The sequence below is a fragment of the Nematostella vectensis genome, chromosome 3 (genome assembly GCF_932526225.1).
Source record: "Nematostella vectensis chromosome 3, jaNemVect1.1, whole genome shotgun sequence".
In the NCBI taxonomy this organism is placed as follows: domain Eukaryota; kingdom Metazoa; phylum Cnidaria; class Anthozoa; order Actiniaria; family Edwardsiidae; genus Nematostella; species Nematostella vectensis.
In genome coordinates, this window is record NC_064036.1 from 5,766,949 (window position 1) to 5,792,587 (window position 25,639).

The window sequence follows — 25,639 nt, forward strand, 5'->3', positions numbered from 1 at the left end:
CTTTTTTCATAACATCTTTTATTTCCGACTTTGGAGAGAATTTCAGTTTTTATGCTTTAAGAAGTAAAATGTGTCTAGAAGATTTTTAGTGCGTCAATTTGCTCCGTCTAGTATAAAGACGAAAGCACTATACGTCATGACAAATTAAACTGAACGACGCACTAGAACATACAGATTTCCATGACATATAATGCTTGTCTTTTTACTAGACGGTGTAAATAGAGGGAAAAAAATATTTTGCTGAAACAGGTCTGGGCAAAATGACCAATGGAATAAAAACCTAAAATAATACTCATGTCTCCTAAAACTATGTAAGATAAATAAAAAAGGAATATATATATATATATAAAACGAACAAAAATGACTGATTTTTATTAGTATAACATAAGGGGGAAAAAGCAGGATAGAAGTAGAATTGGAATTATCGTTACTTTAAATTTGATACCTCCCGCCGCCGCTAAATACAGTTTTGGTGATAAGAAAATGTACAAATATTTTTTTTCTTGAAATAAATAGATATTATTACTCGTGTACAGCGCAAAACCTTCTCCCATAATGGTTTTGTGATCACTCGAGATATGATAAATACTGCATTTATTTTTTCGATATCAGCCTTGGAATTCTCGCGATATTTATCCAATCTGAAGGTCAAATAGTCTGATAATAAATTGTCGTCGTGCGCAAGAGGCACAAAGGCGAATCAATCCTGGAGCGAGAAGTGTTATTGCTTCACAATAGCTAGATCTCCACGAGGGCCATAATGGCCGGGCACTAATTGGGGCTAATGTTCGAATTTTCTTCTTATCCAAACAAACGCGCAGCTCTTGTTTATGGGAGAACTCATCACGTTATTTTAAATGCTTAAAGGGAAATGGTGTACATAATAAACACCAAACGTCGCAAACAATGTTATCAATTATTTGTGGTGTGATGGGACTTTGAGTGGATTTTGATGCAGTACAGGCCTTAAGTGTGATAATATGATAACCCCAAGCTAACACGCAACACAAACGCAGAAGGAAACGTATCGTAAACAATACAGGACACAAATAAACAGGGTGAAGGAATTTGGTGAATGCACCTCCCCCCCCCCCCCCCCCCCCCCCCCCCCCGCCACAATCTGGCTTTTGTAAACAAGAGGAATATGTTCGTAGCCATGATTCGTAGCGGCTTTCATAAGCATTCTTTCTTGAAATAAAAGAAAAAACGACAAAGTTGGGTTTTTTTCATTATCACAAATTTCACTATACACATTTCTTTATCTGTTTATACTCAAAGATTAGCCTTCGGGCTACCTGTGGTATGTTGTCCCAAACGTTTTCCACTTTTTTTAGCGACTACGAAAGCTTCCAAGCCTCCATCTGCGTGGCCCTGGGATTCGAATTTAAAAATAACCCAATTAAACTCACCGCAACTGACTGAAAAAAATGCTCCAGTCTGTTGGCCTTCATCAGCGTTGAATTATCCCACTATCGATGTTGGTTTTGAACGTTGCACGTGGTCGTCCGCCATATTGTAAACACTGTGCTCGTGAGGTCTCATGGGAATGTTTTCCCATTCGCGGCACGAACCGTCCGTGACGTCAAAATCACGCCACAGTTGAGTAAAATGACATCGACCGTTTCAGAGATGACAAGACGTTTTCGGAAAAAGGGCAAAAAACGATCTAAATGGCAAAGTCCGTTTATGAAAAGGGTTGCTGATACGAGGCTAGGATGAAAATCCTCCCTCAGGCCACATTTTTCAACCCGAAACACTTATGCTATAGTTGTATCAGTTGGGCTGCTGGGAGCATCATAGATATTAATAAACTTTTGCTTTTGTTGTATAGCGCGTACTAAATTATTTGAACCTTTGTGTTTTTGTGGTCTTCTGCGGTCAAAACGCGTCATTTTTTTATTTCAAAACGTGGGTCCCCTGTGTGATCGTGCAAGCGAGGCTGTACCGCAAGCGCCTCTGTCCGCCGTCTGTGTTTTCCGCGTTTGTTCGCCTGTGTAGCGTGTTGGCGTTTGAAACGAAAAAAGCCGCCACAATAGCGCTCGAAACATCATAGATCATCTTAAAAGTCATGGAAACTAGAGGTAAATTCACTTCACTTTACTATTCAAATATAAACGAGAGGAAAAAGGAAAACGAGGCGAGGTTTTGGTTTAAACATTTCGGTTTAGCGCGAAGCGGTAACGATTCGATTGTTTATATTTGCGTTCGGGATTTTGACAACCAAAAATCTTTTGGCCATAGCTTTGATCTTTTTCCTGTCGCTTTATAGCCAATAAAAGTATAGTTCAACTGTTTCTTTGAGGAACGTGAGTGTATTTCTATACGTTTTACGGCGTAGTTCCACTACACAAATACGAAAGCCGCAGAGACCTCACTTGAGCGACGTGTCTTGCTTGCGGATTATGCATGCGGACAGCTTGCCTTTTGCGGTATTTTTTGTGGGCTTGATCTACCTCGTACTCAACCCAAAACGCTTTTTATTTTCATGTAAAATCGAGGGTTTCTCTGCATTAATTTAATATATGAATAATAACTTAAAAAACCGCCGCGATATGTCAGAGACACGATTAAGAATAAATTTACGCTTACGCTTTTTACAAAAACATCAAGCCTGAGAATTCTAAGAAAATGTTGAGAACATGTCAAGACTCAAATAACAGCAAAATAATGTTTTGTTTGTGAAATGAAATCATACAAAATTAAATTGTGTTGATAATGACAACCTTGAATATCATTGGTTTTTGTAATTCTTGAGTAATTATATTTTTATATACACTCAAATTTAAGAGCATCTTAAAAGGTCCCAAAAATAACAACAACCCAGCCTGAATTTAAATTTGACATTCTTTTAAAAAATAAAGTGTACAGTATTCATATTTTAAAAGAAATTCAACGTTCTGACATGCCCTCAGCCCTTTAAATAAATAAAACAGATAAATAAATAGATAAATCTCCATGCTTGCACATAGGTCCATATTTATGGTAAAAACTTTGCGGTTGTAATACTTGCCCGTACCACACCACTCATCCTACCTCCAACCCATTTACTGACTCTATTCATTTATGAAAAATAAACTATGATCCCAAGGGTATGCACATTGAACTGAAGTTGACTGTATTTTATGTCTCATTGTTTTTAGCAGGTAAAGGGCGTCCACTTCTTATCTCTCCTGACATTAAAGAAAAGTAAGTAATCTTTGAAAAAAAAACAGACTATTTGATATGAGGCTGGGAGACGATTCCACCTCACCTTAAAAAAAAGATAGTAAATGATGAATGAATTAGGGAGCGGTCATTTATTACTGGGGATGGCCGGCAAATTTGTAGGGGGGCTATGTTTTTGCAAATTTTTGGGTGCCCGGTCTAGGGGGGGGGTCACAATTTTTGTTCTTGGATTTGAGGGGGGGGCAAAATTTTTGAGCCCAGGGTTTTGCAAAATTGCCCCCCCCAGTAATTAATGACCGCTGCCTTAAGGAAAGAAATAACAGTGTTTAGTTTTTGTATGGCACAATCGCAAAGCATGGTCAAATGCACCTCACATGCCAGGCCAAGGGGTGCGGATGTGCAAGTTGCCTATTTATCCATTATTATTAGATAAGAATTAAAGCTCCATAAACGTTATACTTATATTTATTGCATCTTTCTCTTAATAAATAGGATAAATTGTACAAATGCAAAAGTACAATAATGTATAACAACATGGTTGCCTGCTGGCGGTAGCCAAAAACAGCTGATATCAGCCTCACATCAAATGGTTTGTCCTGATCTTACTGATGTGACTTTTATAGAGTAGCAAAAACTTAATCTACCAGAAATATCACATAGAATTAACAGTAGTTATTTTACACAGGATGAGACATATTATTCACAAGGATCCAGAAATATCTTCAAAGAATCTTTTAAATAAGATTAACAATCGCTTTGGAGTGAAGTTGAGTATGCCAATATTAATCAAGGCAAGGCAATCAATACATTTTGAGCAGACAACAGGGAAATCTCGACTAAAAAGGGTTATTACGGCCGATGGTTCATCACCTGGTAAAAGTGTGAAAATGAGAAGGATTGGTGACAATGGCAAGGTATGAAAACTACTAAGAATTATTGTATGTACATTAAAATACTTTTTGTTGTACTTATGGAGATATGTAAACAAGACTCTGGGTCTGCAAAAACATAAAATAAAATAATTGAACTTGTCATAAAGACAAAGTCTAAGATTTGATCTTCAATTAGCAATAGAATTTGAAACTTTTTTGTCGTATTCTCTTAGCACAAATTTAGTTTATAAGCATCTGTTGTTGTTGTTCTTGAAAATAAACTGTATATTTGAATTTGAACTATAGAAAACGCTTGAGAGAAAAATTCCTGGACAAGGATGCAGCAGATCATTTTGGGCTGTATGGGTCACAACCACTAAAAAACATAGTATTTTTTGAGGTGATTAGTTTGAAACAGGAAAGAGCATCCAAAAAAAGAAGTAGCTCAATTTGTTTGGGAAGCAACAAAAATAAGGGAAAGTGCTTTGTAATGAGAATTATATAATGACATCGCTACAAACTATGATGATAGAAAATTTATTGTAAATAGGAATGTTATTGAAAAACAATTGTTTATTTTTTGTAAATGAATGTATTTGGAGCATCGCCTGTGAATCAAAGATGAAAAGGTGTCAAATAAAATAATTGAATTTGAACTTGTCATAAAGACAAAGTCTAAGATTTGATTAGCAATAGAATTTGAAACTTTTTTGTTGTATTCTCTTAGCACAAATTTCATTTATAAGCACCTGTTGTTGTTGTTCTTGAAAATAAACTGTATATTTGGATTTGAACTATAGAAAACGCTTGAGAGAAAAATTCCTGGACAAGGATGCAGCAGATCATTTTGGGCTGTATGGTTCACAACCACTAAAAAAACCTTAACTTAATTTTCAAATGACTGTTTCCAATATGGTTAATCCATAGGATTCAAATGATGGAGAAGCTTCTGTTCAGTCACCTAAGCAATCCAGTTCCAAGGAATGTGATGGTTGGCATGACGGTAGTGTACCAAGTATGACAAGTCCTTATTCATATGACGCCAGAACTAAAGATGATGATATCGCTAAGCAAACAGGTCAAGTAAAAGATGAAACAGTGACATCTCTTGAATCAATCATCAGAGAGATCAACTTTGATGGCTCTGCAGCACAAGCAGACAGTGAAACACTAGGGCCATCACAACTTAAAAGACTTGTAAGTATGCAGTATTTTGCAGATTTAATCAGGGTACAATAGTACAATTGGGGTAAAATCAGAACCATAGCTACTTTTCCTTAGGTGTATCCCAAGCTTTTAGTGGTACTTATTTTAATTGTTTGAATGCGGGCTCTCCTGAACCCTGACCCCCCCCTGGCTATGGGCCAAGTTATTAAGATTTTAATAACTTGCTATTAAAAATAACACAGATCATTTTCCTTTTTAAACAGGAAAATATCCTTGCTTCACTGGTAAAGTCTGTTTCAAGCTTACACACTAAGGTTGATCTGATGTATGACATTATGGCTCAACGAGGAAACCATGAACCATCTCCACCTACTCCACCAACAAAATCTATGTCTTCCGAACCCCTCTTAAATAGTGGGGGTGGGGAGGGTAAAGAATCCTCAAGACCCAGGCAACCTGCTGAGCCCAGCGACGATGAACACAGGAATCCTGACCCTGAGATGAATGGGATTGCATCCTCAGGGGAGACATCAGTTGAAGGGTGTGATAAGGCGCCAAGTGATCATGTAGCTGGTGCTGCAGATGATGATGATGGCAATAACATAAATGCAGCAGAGTGTTCTTTTAAAGTAGAACTACAAGAAGGTAATGTCAGCCCAAACGGTCCATGGCAACCGCCTTGTGGTTGTTAGCTTTTATTCCTGTAGCATAAACGTTTTAGCTGGATGTTCTGCCATTGTGGTCTGTATCTGTTTTTACTGAGTGGCAAGATAGCTCAGTGGCATGGGCTTTGCCATTTAAGAAAGAGGACCTGGGTTCTTTATTCAGGGTAGGGGTCGCTTTGATTAATTGTTCAAAAGGTATTTGTTCTCTACATTATTTGGATGTGCTCCCAATATTTAATGTTTCTTTATTGTGCCCCTCCAATATTTACAACACTGTTTCATCTATGCTTTACAATGCTTATGCACTACTCATGATTCTAAACTGTATAGATGGATTAGTTTGTTTTGTTGTGTGGAGTCAGTCGCATGTGGAGTTCTTAACAAGTATCATGAATTTAAATTTATTATGTCCTTTTTACCTCCACAGATGGTAACAGCGCATGCGCAGTCTACAGTAGTCCCCAGCAGTATGTGTTGGACCGAGTGAAAATTGTGATTGGCGACGAGGTTTTGCTCAAGTCATCGTTAACAGGCTGTTCAAGGACGGAAAGGCTCAATACAGAAGTGCTTAAAGAAATCAAAGGTAATTGAACTAAAAAGTTTTGTAAGTCTTTAGTATTTGTTAGCGCAATTTTTTTTAAACTCGAGACGTAGTGCTATGACCCTTTGCATGGCAGCTTCATTGATTCACGAGTGTACTTTCCATTGACGAAAAATAAAGTGAGTTAGAACCTTGTGACTGTTTCTATAAAGAACTCAGGGACCCAGTACCCTGGAGTACGCCTCGAGGAGTTCATCCTCTTAATCCTCTCTCCTCTAGTTCTAGAGACGGCACGTCCGTGTGATTGAAATCCAACAGAAATAAAATTAGCTTATTTTCCGTAAGATATAAAAAAGTCGGTCAAATTTTCTTCACTCCACAAACGTTTAATTTGGTATCATGGAAAAAAAATTGCCTGATAATGTGTTTGAAGTTTTTATATTTCCCTGTCGTTTTAAGTGCTTGTTTTCTCGTGTTTCAGATGACGTCATAGCGCGCTTTCTCGCTGATAAATCAGACAAAGAAAAGGAGCAGGCCTGGGCGGCTTGTCTTCTGGATATCGCTGACTACTGCGAGAGCCTGCGATCAGCATGCAGCCGAGGCTCTGCCGGGAATACTGCCGCTTGTAATGAGGTGGCGAGATTCACTGAGACTCAAAACGTGTCAACCGTACCTGACGAACAGGACATGGGTAAGGTTCAACATTGATGTGTGTTATTTCCCCACTATGTCACTCACTGATCGCATTGCTTGGATCAACATTGATGTGTGTTGTTTTACATTGTTTGGTTAAACATTGATGTGTGTTGTTTTACATTGTTTGGTTAAATATTGATGTGTGTTGTTTCACATTGTTTGGTTCAACATTGATGTGTGTTATTTCCCCACTATGTCACTCACTGATCGCATTGCTTGGATCAACATTGATGTGTGTTGTTTCACATTGCTTGGTTCAACATTGATGTGTGTTGTTTCACATTGCTTGGTTCAACATTGATGTGTGTTATTTCACATTGTTTGGTTCAACATTGATGTGTGTTGTTTCACATTGCTTGGTTCAACATTGATTTGTTTTATTTCTGCACTATTTCACTCACTGATCGCATTGCTTGGTTCAACATTGATGTGTGTTTTTTCACATTGTTTGGTTCAACATTGATGTGTGTTGTTTCACATTGCTTGGATCAACATTGATGTTTGTCATTTCCCCACTATGTGTGCGCTCTTTGCACGAGAATGAGAGCTCAGAACTGAGATAATGTCCCAGCAGTTCGGCAGTGCCATTTTCTCTATCAACGCAGAAATAATCATTACGCAGCTAACGCGTGATGCTTCAAAAAAGCGTTTTGAAATAACTGTAAATTACGCTGTTTGCATTACTACACGGCCACCCATTATGTCTCAACGTTCAACTGCGATACAAATAGGCTCTAGTTTTCAAACCAAACGAGCGCCTTTCTAATGACTCACGCATGCCCTTATTTTTAATTATCTTCTTTTTCATACAGACATTAGTAATCTCTACATTTCAAGTTAAATAAAACATTTTCCATTCTATACAGAATGAATCATGCTCAGTTTAGGTGATCTTTCGAACACAGACGTGCGTGAGTAGAGTAGAGTATTTCAAGTTGGAGTCAGTTTCAGACATTTCTGGGATGTCCGCAGAGTTATTCAAACGCCGCCACCGTTAAAACCTACACTGTTGATTTCCTCTTCGCAGTCAGCATCGGAGGTCACCCTGACGTCACGCTACCACGTGACCTCTACAAGAAGGCGTTACAATCGTCGTTACCTAATCTGTACACTTTGGCCTTGTGTGACCTGTTGTTTAGCGTGGAGACCCTTGAGAAGTCCACCCTGACGGGATTTGGCGGCACCGAGCCTCTTGACCCAAACATCATAGCGGCAATAAAAGGTATATGGATTTTTGTGCTGTTCCTGTGTCGTGGTGAATGGTGTTGTGATCTCTACAGTCGAAAGACTCTTTGCCCACACTTTGTCGGGATACTTTAAATCTTAGTTTTTAAATTCACGATAATTTGATTGATGTATGTGTCCCCTATGAGCTATAGCGGAACAAGTTTCTAGAAAACGTTTAACATATCCAGGCTACAAAATTTGTCGCATGCGCAGATGAACAACGTACAGTACTAATATAGGAATCACTTGTTCTCATTTTCAAATTTGCCCTGTCTCTCCTATCTCCTTAGATGAGGTCGTGGACAGGTTTGGTGTGGGCAAAAGTTCTGACGAAAGCCGCACAATCTGGGCGCAGTGCCAAAACAGCATTTCGAGTCGGTGCAAAAATCTGCGCAGCAAGATAACCCCCTCCGGTCGCTTAGCGACCCCAAGTAACCTAGCCAGTCCGACCAGCGTGACTGCTAGTTTCGACAGCAGTAATGATGACGTCATGGACATAGACAGCTCTGATTGGTCGGTGTTGTCTGACGACGGTAATACTGAAGCTTCCACCAACCAGCCTGCAGGTAAAAGAACGAGATCTTTTTGACACTTTTTATTTGTGATCTATTATTTCTTCTAGCTGTGTTAAAGACCCGGGCAAATAGCGCCTATTTTTGGCAAAAGCAACACCGTTGGCCTAATAATTCTGGCCGTGTTTAGTACATTATGTGAGACATCGTCAGCACGTTACTAGGAAAACTTATCATAACACGACTTGAGAGCCTACACACGTAGCTAACATGTATTAAAGCTATAAGCGACGTTTTTTTTTATTTTCTTGTTTGAAAACCATTGCGAATATTAAAGCAAAGGATTTAAAATGGGCGCAAATAAAAAGGTGAGGAAGTGGTTTCGTGAAAATTAGAGTGTGCGAAAGTATCAACGTCAAGTAGTGAATTCATAAGATATTTTGGTTGTTGAATCTAACGGTACAGCATCGTCTAACGCAGTCCAGGTAAGTAAGGGAATACCCAAGCAAGGGGTGACGCCCTCGACCCAAGAGCTGATGCAAGTATTCGTGGATCCGAGTAAGATCCCCAGACTGCGAAATGTCTTCCGTATGCAGAGTGACAAACGAAAAGCTACTGTAAGAATATCTCCTATCTTTTTTTACTGAAGATGAGTTGGCGAATTCCAATACGGATGGAACGTTTAACAAACAAAAGCTCGATAGCAAGATGATGAAGACAATGAGAGGTATGTTGGACTGTGCAATTCACCCTTTCGGCGCTGGAAAGTCACGTGCGTTTTAAGGAGTCAACAAATCGTAAACAACCCGCGAAAGTTCGTAAAAGGAAAGAAGCGTGTGCTTTCGTAAGAACAAAATGGGGACAACAAAGCATTGTGCTCATGGTACCTGTAGAAATGAATTGCCGTTTCCGCTGTAGTTGTATATCATGTATGTACTGACTGAATTTACCAAGACAGCGAGTTTTAGTTTACAAAAAAACATTACTATTTTTAAGTATTTTTTATTTCCCCTCGAGGTCTCAAACCTCGTTACCAAGTGACTTAGGTAACAGAAATGAAATAGTATGAAATTAACATTTACTTTACCACGTCGTAGTTATGAGGGTTCACTCACGCTTGCAAACCTTCCAACGTTGCACGAGCGAAAAAATATTGCATGCCGGCGGTTCGTTTCCAGAATCAAACCACAGAATCCTCTTTTTTCCTATCATTAAAGGGCGTCGCATTACACATGATTCAGGGTATAACCTCAGGTCTAAATCTACATCGTATCAGAGGCCTACTAATACGAGTCGTTTCAACGAGTTCGTTACTGTTAAATATGCTGATTACATTTAAATTAATTGTACTTTGTTGTAGTGCTTACTTGTATCTCTGACTCACCTGTAATCCAGTCTATACTTCGAGAGGTTGAATTAAACTTATTATTACTTTCATGTTTCTCATAATATAGAATTGAACACGAAGTTGCGTATAAGGATTTGATCTAAGGATTTAATTACACAGATACTTTTCATGTTTATGGTATGACATTTCTTTCCTGCTACGAAAAATCTAAGCTGCTGATAAATGCCGACAACAAACTTATAATTGTTGAACAATGAAGCAAATTAATAATTACGCAATTTTTTTATAGTGCTAAAGTATTGAGTTAAATTTTAAGTTTGTATCTAATAAGCGATTGTCACGAACTGTCTTCAAACAGTAGCCGTCACACGAGAGGTTTTGTCACGAGTGGTTGTCACCAGTGGTTGTCACGAATGGTTGTCACGAGTGGTTGTCACGAGTGGTTGTCACGAGTGGTTGTCACGAGTGGTTGTCACGAGTGGTTGTCACGAGTGGTTGTCACGAGTGGTTGTCATGAGTGGTTGTCACGAGTGGTTGTCACGAGTGGTTGTCACCAGTGGTTGTCACCAGTGGTGAAAAACGTTTTGACCCCTGCTCCGTTTTCCGTTAAAAATCATCGGAGATTGTTACGTAATAGACCGGAAGTAAACTGGTGACAAGCGGCTTTAAACCATGAGCTATTTTGAGATAATGTTTATTTTAATGTTTGAACATGATCACAGCAGAAAACATGTTTCCGTCTTGTGAGTAAAAAGTTTAATTTTTTTTTGGAGAAGGTGCAATGCCAATGTTGTGTTCACCGTGCATTTCAAACCGTCTTTGTTGAGTTTGTAGTTTTTAACGGGTCCAAAACGTTGTTAAAAAGCGTTTATATCTAATGGTAACATTTAGATCAGGTAAGCAAAATACTGTCTTTTTCTACACAAATATCTCGGGATTTCTTTTTGTCATTTTCTTCTATTATTTTCATATTACAGTATAAAGAGTTTCCAACGTTAACAATTCCATTCTCCAAACACATATTCTCAACGTTTATCATAACTCTGATTCATTATTTATGTAAAATTGCTCAAGTATGATTATTTATCACTACAGTGTCTATTTTTGTATCTTGAATGTTGTGTATTAACAAGAAATAAACTGGAATAGTCTAAGAGAGAAATATCGTAGATTTTATCTTATATTCTCTTTGCGCTTGTGTTATTTTTCCACGTTTAAAAATATAAAGTATAAGCATATTCATAAATCACATGCTAACGACAACTAACCTACTCACATACTCACGACTAAGAAACGAGACCAAGTAATTAATATTCATCCAACGCTCAGATGGCGTTTGATATTTCCCCACGTTTATGTTTTAATACCTATATGCTTTATACTCATGGCTTTAAAATTGTCACTTTTCTCGATCTTCTCACGTTTAATAATCTTTTGCTACGCATATGGTAATACAGTACTCTTAACGGCCTATAAATAAATTTTAAACACTTTCATTAAAAAGTTTGCAATATCTCGCATCATCTGCATGCTTCGTTGTCGTTATGGCACGTCATCCCTCTGTTTTGATTACCCAGGTAGCTTTTCGCACCGCTAACAGCGCCATTGTGTTTTGTGTTCAGTGAGTATTGGCGGCGATCCCATAGTCACCTTGTCGTACGACGAGTACCAACAAGCGTGCAAGAAGACGCAGCCTACACTCTTTGCCACGGCGCTCGCGGACAAAATCTTTGGATCTGAGCTGTTGAAGATCTCGACGCTAACTGGCAAAGACAGGACCAACAGGCTGGATCCCAACATTGTCGAGGCTATTAAAAGTAAGGGCAGGAACCAAGTAACTTGGTCAAACCAACCCTGACGTTACCCAGGCTATTAAAAGTAAGGGCAGGAACCAAGTAACTTGGTCAAACCAAATCTGACGTTATTCAGGCTATCAAAAGAAAGGGCAGTAACTTGGTCAAACCAACCCTGACGTTACCCAGGCTATTAAAAGTAAGGGCAGGAACCAAGTAACTTGGTCAAACCAACCCTGACGTTACCCAGGCTATTAAAAGTAAGGGCAGGAACCAAGTAACTTGGTCAAACCAACCCTGACGTTAACCAGGCTATCAAAAGAAAGGGCAAGAACCAAGTAACTTGGTCAAACCAACCCTGACGTTAACCAGGCTATCAAAAAAAAGGGCAAGAACCAAGTAACTTGGTCAAACCAACCCTGACGTTACCCAGGCTATTAAAAGTAAGGGCAGGAACCAAGTAACTTGGTCAAACCAACCCTGACGTTACCCAGGCTATCAAAAGAAAGGGCAAGAACCAAGTAACTTGGTCAAACCAAATCTGACGTTATTCAGGCTATCAAAAGAAAGGGCAGTAACTTGGTCAAACCAACCCTGACGTTATTTAGGCTATTAAAAGTAAGGGCAGGAACCAAGTAACTTGGTCAAACCAACCCTGACCTTACCTAGGCTATAAAAAGTTGGGAGTTATCACAGTACGGTAACTGTGCATATTGATTGCATAAATCATTGTCAACGTTTTTTCTTTCCGCCGTGGAAATTATAACTTCAGATATTTATTTTTTACTTTAGATATTCATCTTATTTGACAAGTTTTATTCTGGATTATGAAAATCTGGATAATGTGGTTCAATGTAAAAAAAAAAAATTCCAGATAAACGTTGTAATGTGCTTTCTGGAAACCATAATTCGCGTGTTATCCCTAATGTGCTTTATTCTAATGTGCTTTTAAAGATGATGTCCTTAATCGCTTCGCATCGGATGCACCGCGAGAAGACCGAGAGCAAATCTGGCTGAATTGCCAACAAAGTCTCGCCAATCGATGCAAAATGCTACGTTTCAAGGAAAAGAACGCTAGATTCCAGGCCTCGCTCCGTCGGAAACAGCCGCTCAATGCTCCACTCGTCCGGCAGCCATTGACTAGCAATCCCGCCATCCCTTACGAGCAGGAGAGGAAACAAGCAATCGAGGTTATTACTGATGAGGAAACGGACAGCGAGGATCTAGAAGATGGTAATGCTTTAATACGCACTGGCTAGCCACGAAATATGAAATTTTCAAGGCGGGGACTGGATGTGAAGGATACATATGTTCTCATTGAAAGCAATGTGGGATGTTTGTTTAGCGGATGCCGGATGCCGGATTCCTACGGCAGTATTTTTTTTCTTTTCTATATTAAAATCTATATTTTATCTTGTGTAATTGGGTATATATTTATTTCTACTCATTCACATGTTTCATGTTTGTAGTGATCTCCCGTGATATATTGTTCTTCATTCTCTTGTTCACTGAATGTAGTAATGACCAGCAATATAACATTTGTTATTCACTGTCCTTTCTGTATGTTCTGTGCATGAAATAATGAGCAGGGGTATATCGTTTGTTATTCACTTGTTCTTGTTCTGTAGTAATGATTGGGGATGACCCAAACGTGACCATGTCATTGGCGGATTACAAGGTGATTATCAAAAACCATGACCCCAAGTCCTACGTCATAGCGTTGGCGGAGAAGCTGTTTGGTCGCGCAGTCCTAGCAGAGTACACCGTGACAGGACGTTCAAATACACCAAAGCTTGACAAGGAAATCCTGTTTGCCATCAAAGGTACGCACTGAGAGTAATGCAATCACCTAAGATCAACGTATTTTACTGAGAGTAACACAATCACCGAAGACTAACGCATTCCACTGAGAGTAACGCAATCACTGATTACTAACATATTGTTGCCACCTATTTCAAATCATGTGATTATTCCTTTGGTTGGCTACAATTTTACAGTTTTTCACACTCCACCAAGTGCATGAGTGTCTTTGTGAAAACGAACAAAAAAATCCACCCAAGGGAATCATCACATGATTTGAAATGGGTGGCAGCAAGATGTAAACACAGTTAGCCGATTGGTTCTATTGTACACCGTCCTGATACTTTTATATATCTTCTCCCTCATAAAACTCCACCACGTTGTCCAGCCGCTTATAATAGCAACATAAACAAAAATAATATATATATATATATTTGTTGTGCAGCTGATGTTATTGAGCGGTTTGCCAGTGATCGTTCGCCTGCAGAACAGGAGTCGCTCTGGTACGAATGCCTTCTCTGCCTCTCCACAAGATGTCGGACGCTACGTTACCGGACACTAAAAAACAGTGAAGTACGTCCTGGGCAAGGCCTGTCCGAAACCTCGGACATCACAAGTATTATCATACGCGATGATGTTAGCGAGGAGATACCCAAATTAGGTAAGGAGATACCCAAATTAGGTAAGGAGATGCCCAGATTTGTTAAGGAGATATCCAAATTAGGTAAGGAGATACCCAATATAGGTCAGTAGACACCCAAATTAGGTAATGGTATGCCCAAATTAGGTAAGGAGATACCCAAATTAAGTAAGGAGATACCCAAATTTGGTAAAGAGATATCCAAATTAGGTAAGGAGATACTCAAATTAGGTAAGTAGATATCCAAATTAGGTAAGGAGATACCCAATATAGGTCGTGACTAATATAGGTCGTGACTAACTCATTATTACGTTACTCAGTTACGATTGGTGACGATCCAGGCGTGACTAACCCATTAGTGCGTTCTTATTGCCTTTAATTTCACATTTCCCACATTTCCTATAAAGCTGCCTTAAAAGCAGCTAACCTCGATATACATTAGGCGGTAGAAGGGAGGAAAAATGTGTCAGGTTCATTCAGAACATTCAGCCGGACAATACCCTTTGTCGTCTGATAAATAGCGCAAGAATAAAGAGAGACACCCATTACAACCTACAAAGATCGGCAGGTGACATTCCGTCGCAAACCATCTAACACAGACTGTTTTGGAAATTGTGTTTCCTGTAAATATGCATGTGAATTATTGTCGCACGGCTTCATGCTGACCGTTACAGTAATTCAGGTCCCCTGCAAGTGGCACGATTAAACATATCATTATTATTATTATTATTATTATTATTATTATTATTATTATTATTATTATTATTATTATTATTATTATTATTATTATTATTATTATTATTATTGTCATTGTCATTGTCATTGTCATTGTCATTGTCATTGTCATTGTCATTGTTATTTTATTATTACTCAGTTACGGTTGGTGACGAGCCTGGTGTTACACTCACTACTGCACAGTACCAAGAATTAGGAAAGTTGAGTCACTGCAACAAGTTCGTCATTGCTTTAGCTGAGATGCTGTTTGGTGTGGAGACGTTATCGACCGCCAGGGTGACAAACAACCTGGCCCGATCACAGCTCGACCCTAAGATCCTTAGAGCAATTAAAAGTAAGCTCCCTTGGTTGACAAGAAACCCCCCCCCCCCAAAAAAAAAAAAAAAAAAAAAAAAAACCGTCTTGCCCCGGATCAACCTGAGATCATTAAAGCCTTCAGCGGGTCTCTGTTCCTTCACAAGAACTCGCAACAAAACACCCCTGGGCCAATCACATTTCGGTTGTTAGACCATTAGGGCAGTAAAAAGTGTGCTCTAATCCTTCATACGAATTGCCTCCTTTGCAGCAATCAGAACTGTTCCTCATAACCATTCAATGTTTATGATTTGCCAACTCTCAACTCTGCGACCATAAAGTTTTTCTCATGCAGCTAGCATCGTTTTGTCACTGCCGGTGAGTTTGCTCATTTCTACATAATCTGATTACCTTTATGGAACCCCAACAGGTGAGATCATCAAACGCTTCGGTATAGGCATGACGCCGTACGACCAGGAGAAACTCTGGAGCGACAGCTTTACTAGCATAGCGCTCAAGTGTCGAACCTTGCGATGCGCCCGTCAAAAGCCACACCCAGACACAAACCAAGCTCAGCTTGTTCGCACAACACCCTTTAACACACAATCTAGGGCAGTGACTATCCACGAAGCCACGGGCGCTAGGATAACGACAGCTCAGGAGGCATTAAGTTCAAGGGACTCGGGTGTGACGTCTCCTCGCTTCGCCACAGGGTTACCAGAGGATAGTTCGAGAGGTTAGTTACCCAATACCGTAGCATGATGTCAGATGTATCATGGTTGTTTAGAGACTGTGTATCCCTCGAGGCATCTAACTAGCCATCCTATTATCGTAGGACGTAAAAAAAAGCCATTGTAGAAGACGGTGTTTGTCCAATGTCTTTGCATGGGACATTAACGTATAGCAACACGTTTCTCTTTTTAACTGTGTTGTATTAGGTTTTGCAAGTAAGGACCACTTGCATTTTTACCACATTGCGTCGTATTTACCTCATTGCATTTATCGATTAGCTGCATTTGTCAGCTTTTGGACAAAAAAATATGATGCCTTTTTGTGGTCATTTTGTGACATATGTTGCATTAAGGCGCAAGTCAGTCTAACAAAAACACGAGGAATTGAGGGTCACTAATCTATAGCCAGGGTTTCATTCACCATTCTTTGAAAATAACACAAGCTAACTTGACCCCGAATGGGGCCCTCTACTTGTGTAACGAAGCTGGCATCACTGGGCTATCGGGTAACTCTCGTTCCTTTCCTTTTCTCATCCGTAACCTCTTCTATTATATCAGTTATTATAGGCGGTGACCCAAGCGTGACCCTTCCTCGTCATAAGTTCGACTCTTTGCGGACTGCTCACCCCAATAAGTACGCAATAGGACTGGCGGAGAATCTGTTCGGTAGGGAGATCATGGCCCGGTCAACCGTTACTGGGCAGGGCCGTACATCCAGGCTGGACGAGAAAATACTTTGTGCAATAAAAGGTAACCAAGTAGTACTGGACGTAGTCTTTATTGTGAGCAACAGTACCGCTCCATAGCCCGCGTGTGATACTCTGGTGCTAAGAAGCCAGGATTTGCCGAGGAATGATGCATATACACCTATTTCACTAAAGGTTTTCAGTGCAAATGGCAAATGGCAGTTCTACGACCGAAAGTAACCATGCGAATATGGATAATTAAAACAATTATCCAATTCTTGTTGCCAATTGGCTCTGACATTGCTGGACTTTATTTAACACCTTTAATTTTACGAATAATTATTATCCATAAGCCATTTACCATTCGCCATTTGCCCTGACAACATTTTGTGAAATAGGTGTATACACCTATTGGTGTTGCACTCAGAGATTCTGTGTATAGTATCCCGCAGTGCTTTATAAGTATCAAGTACATAAGTAAATAAGCATAAATACAATACAAATCCGGGTTTCACATAACTTTGAGATAAAAGATTTAGCTGTTTATACGCCGCTACCCATGAACCATCGGGGGTTACATGATTGTAGAGTCGCACGCGCCTATACCGCGAGGTGGTATGGGTAATATTATATGTTGTTTTAGATTTTTCATTATGCCACAGTCTTATATATAGTGAAGACCTTCGCTGGCGAGTTATCATGGCCCCGTTTTTGGAGTATCTATCGAAGACACTGCACGGCATTTCTTTCTATGTCCCCGCGTACAATAAAACGGTATCTGCAAAAATAGGGAATTTAAGCAACTGCGACGGCGACGGCAGAGAGAACGTAAAACCCTTCAAAAAGCTTTCATGCTTTGCGCACAATTCAAACCTAGTTTTGATAAATTTCACTCGTTTTTGTAGTACCCCAAAATTATAGACAAATCTAGAACCTTATTTCTAACATAGCAAACACGGATAGTATAGTTTTCAGCGCACACGTTCCCGTCCTCGCTAGACCATGAAACTTGGAGTTTTTACGTTGTAATTTGAAGAAAAACGGCTGAAATGTATCAGACAGAATCCATTTCGAGCACATTTCATGTCTGGCTCTTTGAATTTCAATTGTTTTCTGCCGTCGCGTTGCCGTTGTCGCTAAAGTCCCTAATGGGGAATTTAAGGAACACGAACGGCGACGACAGAAAGCAATTGAGCCTTGTGAAGAGTCAGAAGTGAATATACTCTGAAATGGATTCTGTCTGATACATTTCAGCCGTTCTCCTTTAAACTACAACGCGTAAACTCCAAGTTTCACGGTCTAGCGAGGACGGGAATGTGTGCGCTGAACTAAGAATTAGATTTCTTCTTGTTCGCTATGTTAGAAATAAGATACTTGGCTTTACTATGTTTTTTTGGGGAAAACATAAACGAGTGAATTTTATCAAAACTTGCTTAAAATTGAGCGCAAAGTATGGAAGCTTTTGAGGGATCTCCCTGCAGTCGGTCGCCGTCGTCGTTGATTTTTCGTTCAGGCACTTTGCAAGCAGGTTTTCTTTTAGTGTAACTACTCTTGTTTCCTTGTTTAAGGAAGCGCAGATATATATTAAGAAAATTATCAGATTGTTTTGCCATCCTGATAGCGTTGAACGAAGTTCGTGTCGGCGGTGAAGGATGGCAGAGCTTGAAACAATAATATTACCCATACCTTCTCGCGGTATGGGAGCGTGCGGCAGAGTGCTCTTGACAACGTTTATTGAAATAGCTGTATCATCTACAAAGGGTCTATCTTTCTACTGTCTTTCTTTCTACTTTTATTGAAGTATGATCTTGCCTTGTTTTGTTAAGTGAGCCTTTTTCAAACCGGCTTTGCTTATAACCCGTCATTTCTTTATGTTCGTCATCATTAGCGGACGTGCTGACGTATTTCGCGGCGGATAACACGCCAGCCCAGCAAGAACAGCTATGGGCCGCCTGTATACAAAGCATCGCCGCTAAATGCAAGACGTTGCGGTATGCGAAGAAGCACTCCCAGGGACCCTTTAGCCGTCAACCAGACGAAGACATGACCAACACCCCGACACAGCCAGAGAAGATGGAAGGTGAGATGCACTGGTTGGTTCGGTAGGGGTGATGGAAAGAAGGAGGAGATAGGGAAAGACCCGTGGAATACAATGTATTTTAGTAAAAACGATGAGTTTTAAATATCCAAAACAAAACCAAAACAACACGCAAGTCAGATCTACGGACTTTAGGAAAAAGGGGTGTTGGATGGAGGAAGCGGAGAAATTACCGTAGAAACCAGTGGAATTCTTTCTCATTCATGGCATACCTAGTTAAGCAAACCTACCATCGATATCATAGAGTGCTTAGTTCCAAGCATTCCTACTGTTATGAAGGAATTGTTAATCTATGCAAAAGTCGTTTCCGACACGTCAGTTGGATATTTACTTCCACTTTCTATTCGACATTTCACTTATTTGCTTTACCTGGATCTCTTCATTGTTTGACTAAGCTTGCGAAGTTACTGTTTAGCAAAACAGGTTTTATATTTGCCAGGCTTAAATAACAGTTTAAAGCCGCATTGTCACCAGTTCACTTCCGGAGGTCCGACAGAAACCTCAACCGTTAAAAGACAAAAGAATCTATTAGAATCCGAGATATTTAACATGCCATCCGCTCTAAATTATCAATCACATCCTAGAAGAAACTTGCAATATACACACTGCTTTCAATATTTTGAAATATTTTTCGCGGTTTCCGTTAAAAATCATCGGAGATTGTAACGTAATCGACCGGAAGTAAACTGGTGACAATGCGGCTTTAACGATTACCTTTATCCTTAATGTTACCGCTGTTACATTACTTAATCTTCCATATTACTATAGTTAAACTCTTCCCTTTATCCTGCTCTTGCTATTTCTATCGGAGGAATTTATTCTTAATCATTTATGATTTCATCGTTGATTTTCTTTCCAAAGTCAATATATGAACTTCTATTCTTACGTCATTCTTAAAACCAGTTTATTAATGAGATTAGTATAAATTGAGCAGCATAGTAACTAGCTCTAGGATTGTACTGTAACTGTTGCGAGGACACTACACGGCAGTGCTCTAGGTTGGTTTAGTCAACTTTCCGGGAAAGAGATGTTCCTTCACTGAAATGACGGAAAAACATGACTTAACGCCTCAATGAGCTCATTTCAGATCTAATAAGGCGGAAAATTTATCTAAGTACTTAGTGAGTAATAGCAAACAAAATATCAAATGCGGCTTTTTTAAAATTGATGCGACTTTTTGTAAAGTGTCATTGAAATATGAGCTTTTCGTCCCTGAGCTCAAACAAAGCGCGGTGTTCAAGGAAAAAAAATCTTAAAAAGCAAAAATCTGGGTATGTGCATTTCGGCCTCACGTTATTTGTGTTTCAAAAATCAGTCCGGAATACAAGGAACCGATGGCCATTGTAAGATATTGTGTCGTCTTTTTCTAAGTTCCGAAAGTACTTGCCTTCTTATAGCCAACCTCCCGCTAGCCAGTGGTAGCTCTACCATTTGTAAACACTCAAGCGGTGCAATAAAGAACAAAGAAGACGGCCAACCCTTGCTCAGCGTGTACGATCCCCGGCTACCCCCAATACCATAAAAGAACCACCCAAAAAAACCTCGTAACCCTAACATCGATACCATAGTTTGCTTGGTTCCAAACATTCCTACCATCGATACCATAGTTTGCTTAGTTCCAAACATTCCTACCATCGATACCATAGTTTGCTTAGTTCCAAACATTCCTACCATCGATACCATAGTTTGCTTAGTTCCAAACATTCCTACCATCGATACCATAGTTTGCTTAGTTCCAAACATTCCTACCATCGATACCATAGTTTGCTTAGTTCCAAACATTCCTACCATCGATACCATAGTTTGCTTAGTTCCAAACATTCCTACCATCGATACCATAGTTTGCTTAGTTCCAAACATTCCTACCATAGATTGCGTAACCGTGCTAACTCTTGATATTGTTGTCAGTTCTGGTAGGCGGCTACCAGGATGTGACGTTACCGCTGGACGAGTTCAGACAGATCACGGTGGAGATTGAGCCAAGTAACTACGCCGTAGCGCTTGCCGTTCGGTTGTTCCCAGACGAAGTCCTGGAACGAGCTGCAGCGGGCGAGGGTACTAGATCTCTCGACGACACTATCCTCAAGGCTATCAAAGGTGAGTCAAATAAAGAACGAGCTGCAGCGGGCAAAGGGTACTAGATCTCCCGACGACACTATCCTCAAGGCTATCAAAGGTGAGTCAACAAGAGAACAAGCTGCTGCGGGCGAGGGTACTACATCTCTTGACGACACGACAGAGGAAAAAAAAATGGATTTTCCAATTAATACATAAGTTCAAGATTCCGCATACAAGGAGTTCCTCTGACCAAAAGCTTAATTCAAATTTTAAAGAAATTTAGAAGATATGGAATTTAGATATTAGCGAGCAAAGTTGGCTTAATTTCTGATCAGAGCCCGACTTCTCCCTAAAAACGAGGAGAATTCATACTTTGAACATTTGAAAATTGCACTTCAAGCCTTATATCTCGAAGACAAATCCATTAGAAAAAATACTTTTTGATATGCTTTTTAACATAATATAAGGAACCTCTATGCCAAAATTCACTGGAGATTTACTGAAGTTAACCAGACCTTATTTTAGGAAAACTTGCCATTTTTTTGCTCTGTCCGACGACACTATCCTCAAGGCTATCAAAGGTAAGTCATCACTTGTTTGTTAAGTCATAGAATACTCGTGCAACGCCCCTATAATTTCCACATGAAAAATTTGAGCAACGATGGTTAATTATGCGGTCTTATTATTTTGCACAATATAATCTAATGTGAAATGCGCTACCATAGATGACACACTGAAGTCGCAGTAAAGCTTATGACACGGAAGGCTTTCCGCCTGGAGCTTATAAGGGAATCATAAGCTATCCGACGCAATCATTTAAGAGTTTTTTTTAAACAGGAAAGTCGCAAAGAACAAAGGCTTTGACTGCTAGACTGGTTTCTGCTTATCTCTGCTGATATGTTTTTTTTTCTGCTAGGATATTCTTCAGTTTATCTATCAATATTTGTATGACAAGTTTGTTATTCAAGTTGCGGACATTTGAAATATCTGGTCCTGGAATAATCCCTACAAAAGTATATTTTTTCCCCAGAGAAACTAGCTGCTATGTTAATGTTTCAGCGGATGTACTTGGAAGATTTGCAGCGGAGAAAACGCCCGAGGAACGAGACCTGATTTGGGACAATTGTCTCGCAGCCATTACACAAAGAATCCGTAATCCCTCGCTCGGCAAAGGAAAACAAATCTAGGCAACCGTCATATGGCGTGTTGTTATCTATAGCAAAGGCTCTTTTATATTGTATTTATATCCACATTTTTGTCAGAAGATTTTATCGATGCGTGACATCTAGTATTTAGCTTGTTATTTAAACTAAAAAAAAAATCGGTGATTCTTTAATAGTTTATTTATTGTGCTAATAAAGTACACTTATACACTGCAATGCAATACACTTTATTTGACGAGGGTAACGTGATAACTTTTGACAGTTTTCTAACCCATGGCCCTCCTAAACTATGGTATACTAGAGCTTAAGAATTCCGTAAAAAAATCCACACACAGATATTTGCCTTTTGAATTAGCGTTTAATTACTGAGACTGACAAATAAACTAGTCTCTTAGCAACGTGTGTTCTGTTTCACGTACTTTGCGAGTGCTGCGGACTTGCTACATTTGTTTTTGTTGTAGAGCCGGTACTTTTTGTTGAACCAGTTTCTCCTAAAGCAAACAACCGCTGCCGCATCGCATTTACATTTCTCGTAGCCGCACCTGGATACATTAACTGTCTTCTTCCATCGCCAAAATCCAGAGGTCTTCTTTCCTGTTTATCATATTACAAAAAAAGTAAATAAATATATATGTATAACGTCTACTCGATGCTGTTCTGATTTTTGATATATATTCTTTATAGCTTTATTTTACAACATTGTAGTAAAAAAAGAGCCCTAAATGGTCGAGAAGAGTTGGTGATTAGAGTACACACGTACGTTTGAAGCGCTTTATACTGAAATAAAAAGAATAGACCCTGTTTATTGTGCGTTTGTCCGCTAATTTTCCACGGATGACGTCGCAGCTTGTCATAAACAACAGTCACGCAACACGAAAATCAGTGTCGTTGCGTACTTTGTTGTTTATGACACGTTTTTAACTTCTTGGTACAAGACTATTGCGGCAATGAAGAAAAAAAATACTCAAAGTTCTGTTGGGATTTGCCTTAATCTGAACGCCGGTCTTAATAGCAAGCGCGCGGTACTTACGAAGACATCTGGGATAGCTGGAACCTGTGAAGTAGTAATTAACCAAGTAGATGCGAGACTTGTTACAGATGCCTCGGTCAATGAGTTTGTTATAGCAAACGTCGTGACAAACACAGCACCTAAGTAGGATCATTAGATATATTACAGTAATACATCTGATGTGTGACTTCTTTCGCTACGGAACACAGATATCATAGTTTATCATCATCACCACCATCATCATCACGATCCATAGCCACCACGGGCACTTGCTGTAGCATTACCCTTGTTCTGCATATACTTATTCGTATCATCACCGTCACCATTATATTATTCGCATTATCTCACCTATCCACAGCGTCCACTGGGTTACCTTTCCCGCCCAAGCCGCACCAACAACCATAGTGGGTGTACTGCCACGCCCCTCGGCCGGTAGCCTTTGCAATCATACTTGCAAAGCGCCAAACTGATCGCTTCGCCACTGGTAGAAAAAAGGAGACAAAAGACAGCTTCATGATAGCTATTTTTTTGCGTGTGATTTGTTAAGATTTTGTTATATTCAATAAACATTAATGTTTAAAGACCACAGTGCAGGAGCAGTGCGCAACGTAACCACGGCTGGAAACCGAGCCTAGGTTAGAATGAGCGCTTCAAAAATGTAAATTTTGTTACTAGCGATTTCGTCTGGACCGCTTTTTGCCGCGTCACGGCCCATTATATCGCGACAAGAAGCCACATCATCATAGCAAGCATACCTTCTTCCGAGCTGGCAGAGCCAGCAAAGAGTGCAAACCCGACAGCCAAAAAACACAGAAGCAGCCTCATAGCGTCCTCTTGGAGTTATTCAACTAGTGGAAGGAATTACAAGGTGTTACAAGCTAGTTGGCTTTGCCCCTTAAATCTCAACTCAGAACACTAGAACAGGAATTCGAGCGAAACAGGCGGAATTAGATGACATACAGAGTACTTTGATTTATATATAAAGCATGCCACACCTAATCGTTTCAGCTCCATTGATTAGAGTATAGAGGGAAAGCTTTCGTTTGAGTGCCAAGTTCCTGTTATATTCTTATATTTATGGTTAAGACGTTTAGGTTTTGATAAAAAGTAAAGTATTGTGTTGTAGCTAAACAACTTTTGCTTGACGGATTTCTATCGCCTAGGAAAACACAAGTCTATTGCCTATTGCTAAACAGTTCTTAGGTAGACGCCGATGGTTGCATAATATCAGGAGTAATACGATGATAAGGGTTTGGGGTGCTGAATTTGTTGGATAGGCGGGATTAATAAACGCTATACTATTATACGAGAACATCATATGTAGAACCTGTCGTCAATTGAATACCCCGAGTGGCATGTACCCTCTTGCAGCATTTTTCCTCTACATTTAATAAAGTCGCTTGAACGCGTCGACTTTACGAGGGCTTGTTGGAGTCCTACATTAAACAATACCGCATCCTATCTATGATTTGCGACTGTCTTTGCCGATTGATAGGAAGCTAATCTAAGCCAGGGTTCAAGCAGAATTAGTGTCCGCCACCATTAGACTATTATCATTCTGTTCAAGTTTGAGTATGGTATTTACAGAGCTTCGTCTCTAAAACTTCATTATGTCTTCCAGAAATGCAAAAGAAAACACACAAAAACAACTGTATCCCGTGTGGTGCATGTGTTAGCAGGGAGGTGGAATAAAACATTATGGGTAAAACAGTTGGGCCTTACTAACCTGTTTCCTTAAGGTCCTTGCGCGAATTGTGACGATGATGCAGACTACTCAGACATATAAAGGGCACTCTTGGTAATCAGAATGCGTAAAATACACAACATATTTGTTTTTAATAAACGGGAAATACATGCCAATTCACAAGGACCAAAGACGCTAATTAAACAGGATAAAAGAAGACAGGAATAAACATGAAAACAGTGTGACTATGTTATGAGGCTTTTGCCATCCGTGCTGTCCCGCATTCACCCATCGACATTTTTTAATGGTTATTGGGGCATTAACTGTTTATATTTGTGTCGCACTCATTGAACCAGAAATTCAGACTTAAAGCCTTTGTAACGCATAAATTTAAAGAGCTATTTAGACCCTTCATAAAAAAACAGAGTGGTTTACGACGCCCTAATTCAATTTTAATCAGAGTTTACTTATCTAAATCAAGTCGTACTTTTGTCACAGCAAAGGATAGACTGGTTCTTGCTGATGGCCCACCATCTTTTTTCTCCGTGACACTGATGTGCGACTTTAGTTAAACCAATCACAAATGCTAATGTAGTAATACGGGCTACATCTCCGAGTTTTGTAGCAAAAGTAGAACCATCTTCTATTTTCTGCAGCAAACTTTTTCAGCTTGCAAAAAAAATATGCTGCGACAAAAGTTGGCGCGCCGGTAGTAAAACGAGCAACATCACTTACAAACTTTTTTTTGCAGCAAC

At 39.6% G+C, this 25,639-nt stretch overlaps 2 protein-coding genes across 5 annotated transcripts; one reads left to right on the forward strand and one right to left on the reverse strand.

Annotated features, from left to right (window-relative positions):
* Positions 1-1,925: 1,925 nt before the first annotated feature.
* Positions 1,926-22,994, forward strand: LOC5512772. Of its 4 annotated transcripts, none has more exons than XR_007307414.1 (20): positions 1,926-2,081; positions 3,141-3,186; positions 3,851-4,079; positions 4,965-5,234; positions 5,468-5,849; positions 6,297-6,452; positions 6,892-7,101; positions 8,134-8,328; positions 8,624-8,899; positions 11,816-12,010; positions 12,941-13,219; positions 13,615-13,809; positions 14,232-14,447; positions 15,301-15,495; positions 15,886-16,191; positions 16,745-16,936; positions 18,761-18,952; positions 20,879-21,146; positions 21,554-21,609; positions 22,088-22,249. XR_007307414.1 is itself a non-coding variant. In XM_048725711.1 (20 exons), exons 1-20 carry the CDS (start codon positions 2,069-2,071, stop codon positions 22,139-22,141), a joined length of 3,846 nt encoding a protein of 1,281 aa, XP_048581668.1. In that variant the 5' UTR covers positions 1,926-2,068; the 3' UTR covers positions 22,142-22,994. The 4 variants fall into 4 exon arrangements, 3 of the variants coding, with proteins under 3 accessions (XP_048581668.1, XP_048581667.1, XP_032238025.2); XM_048725711.1 differs by having other exon boundaries at positions 20,879-21,067; positions 22,088-22,994; XM_048725710.1 differs by lacking the exon at positions 21,554-21,609 and having other exon boundaries at positions 20,879-21,067; positions 22,088-22,994.
* On the reverse strand, positions 22,400-25,057 carry LOC5512771 (phospholipase A2 A2-actitoxin-Cgg2a). The gene is made up of 5 exons (XM_032382138.2): positions 24,927-25,057; positions 23,956-24,048; positions 23,549-23,681; positions 23,222-23,340; positions 22,400-22,785 (listed from the first exon to the last, which is right to left on the reverse strand). Exons 2-5 carry the CDS (start codon positions 24,023-24,025, stop codon positions 22,583-22,585), a joined length of 525 nt encoding a protein of 174 aa, XP_032238029.2. The 5' UTR covers positions 24,026-24,048; positions 24,927-25,057; the 3' UTR covers positions 22,400-22,582.
* Positions 25,058-25,639: the final 582 nt, after the last annotated feature.

Bases quoted from the DNA above. Each gene is read 5' to 3' on its own strand.
- LOC5512772 (XM_048725710.1), top strand. The intron at 4,080-4,964 runs GTATGAAAACTA...GTTAATCCATAG, and splicing joins GGATTGGTGACAATGGCAAG to GATTCAAATGATGGAGAAGC. The intron at 14,448-15,300 runs GTAAGGAGATAC...ATTATTACTCAG, and splicing joins CGAGGAGATACCCAAATTAG to TTACGGTTGGTGACGAGCCT.
- LOC5512771 (XM_032382138.2), bottom strand. From the start codon at position 24,025: ATGAGGCTGCTTCTGTGTTTTTTGGCTGTCGGGTTTGCACTCTTTGCT. The intron at 23,682-23,955 runs GTATGCTTGCTA...TTTTTCTACCAG, and splicing joins CTCTGCCAGCTCGGAAGAAG to TGGCGAAGCGATCAGTTTGG. The intron at 22,786-23,221 runs GTAAGTACCGCG...TATGATAAACAG, and splicing joins CAGCTATCCCAGATGTCTTC to GAAAGAAGACCTCTGGATTT.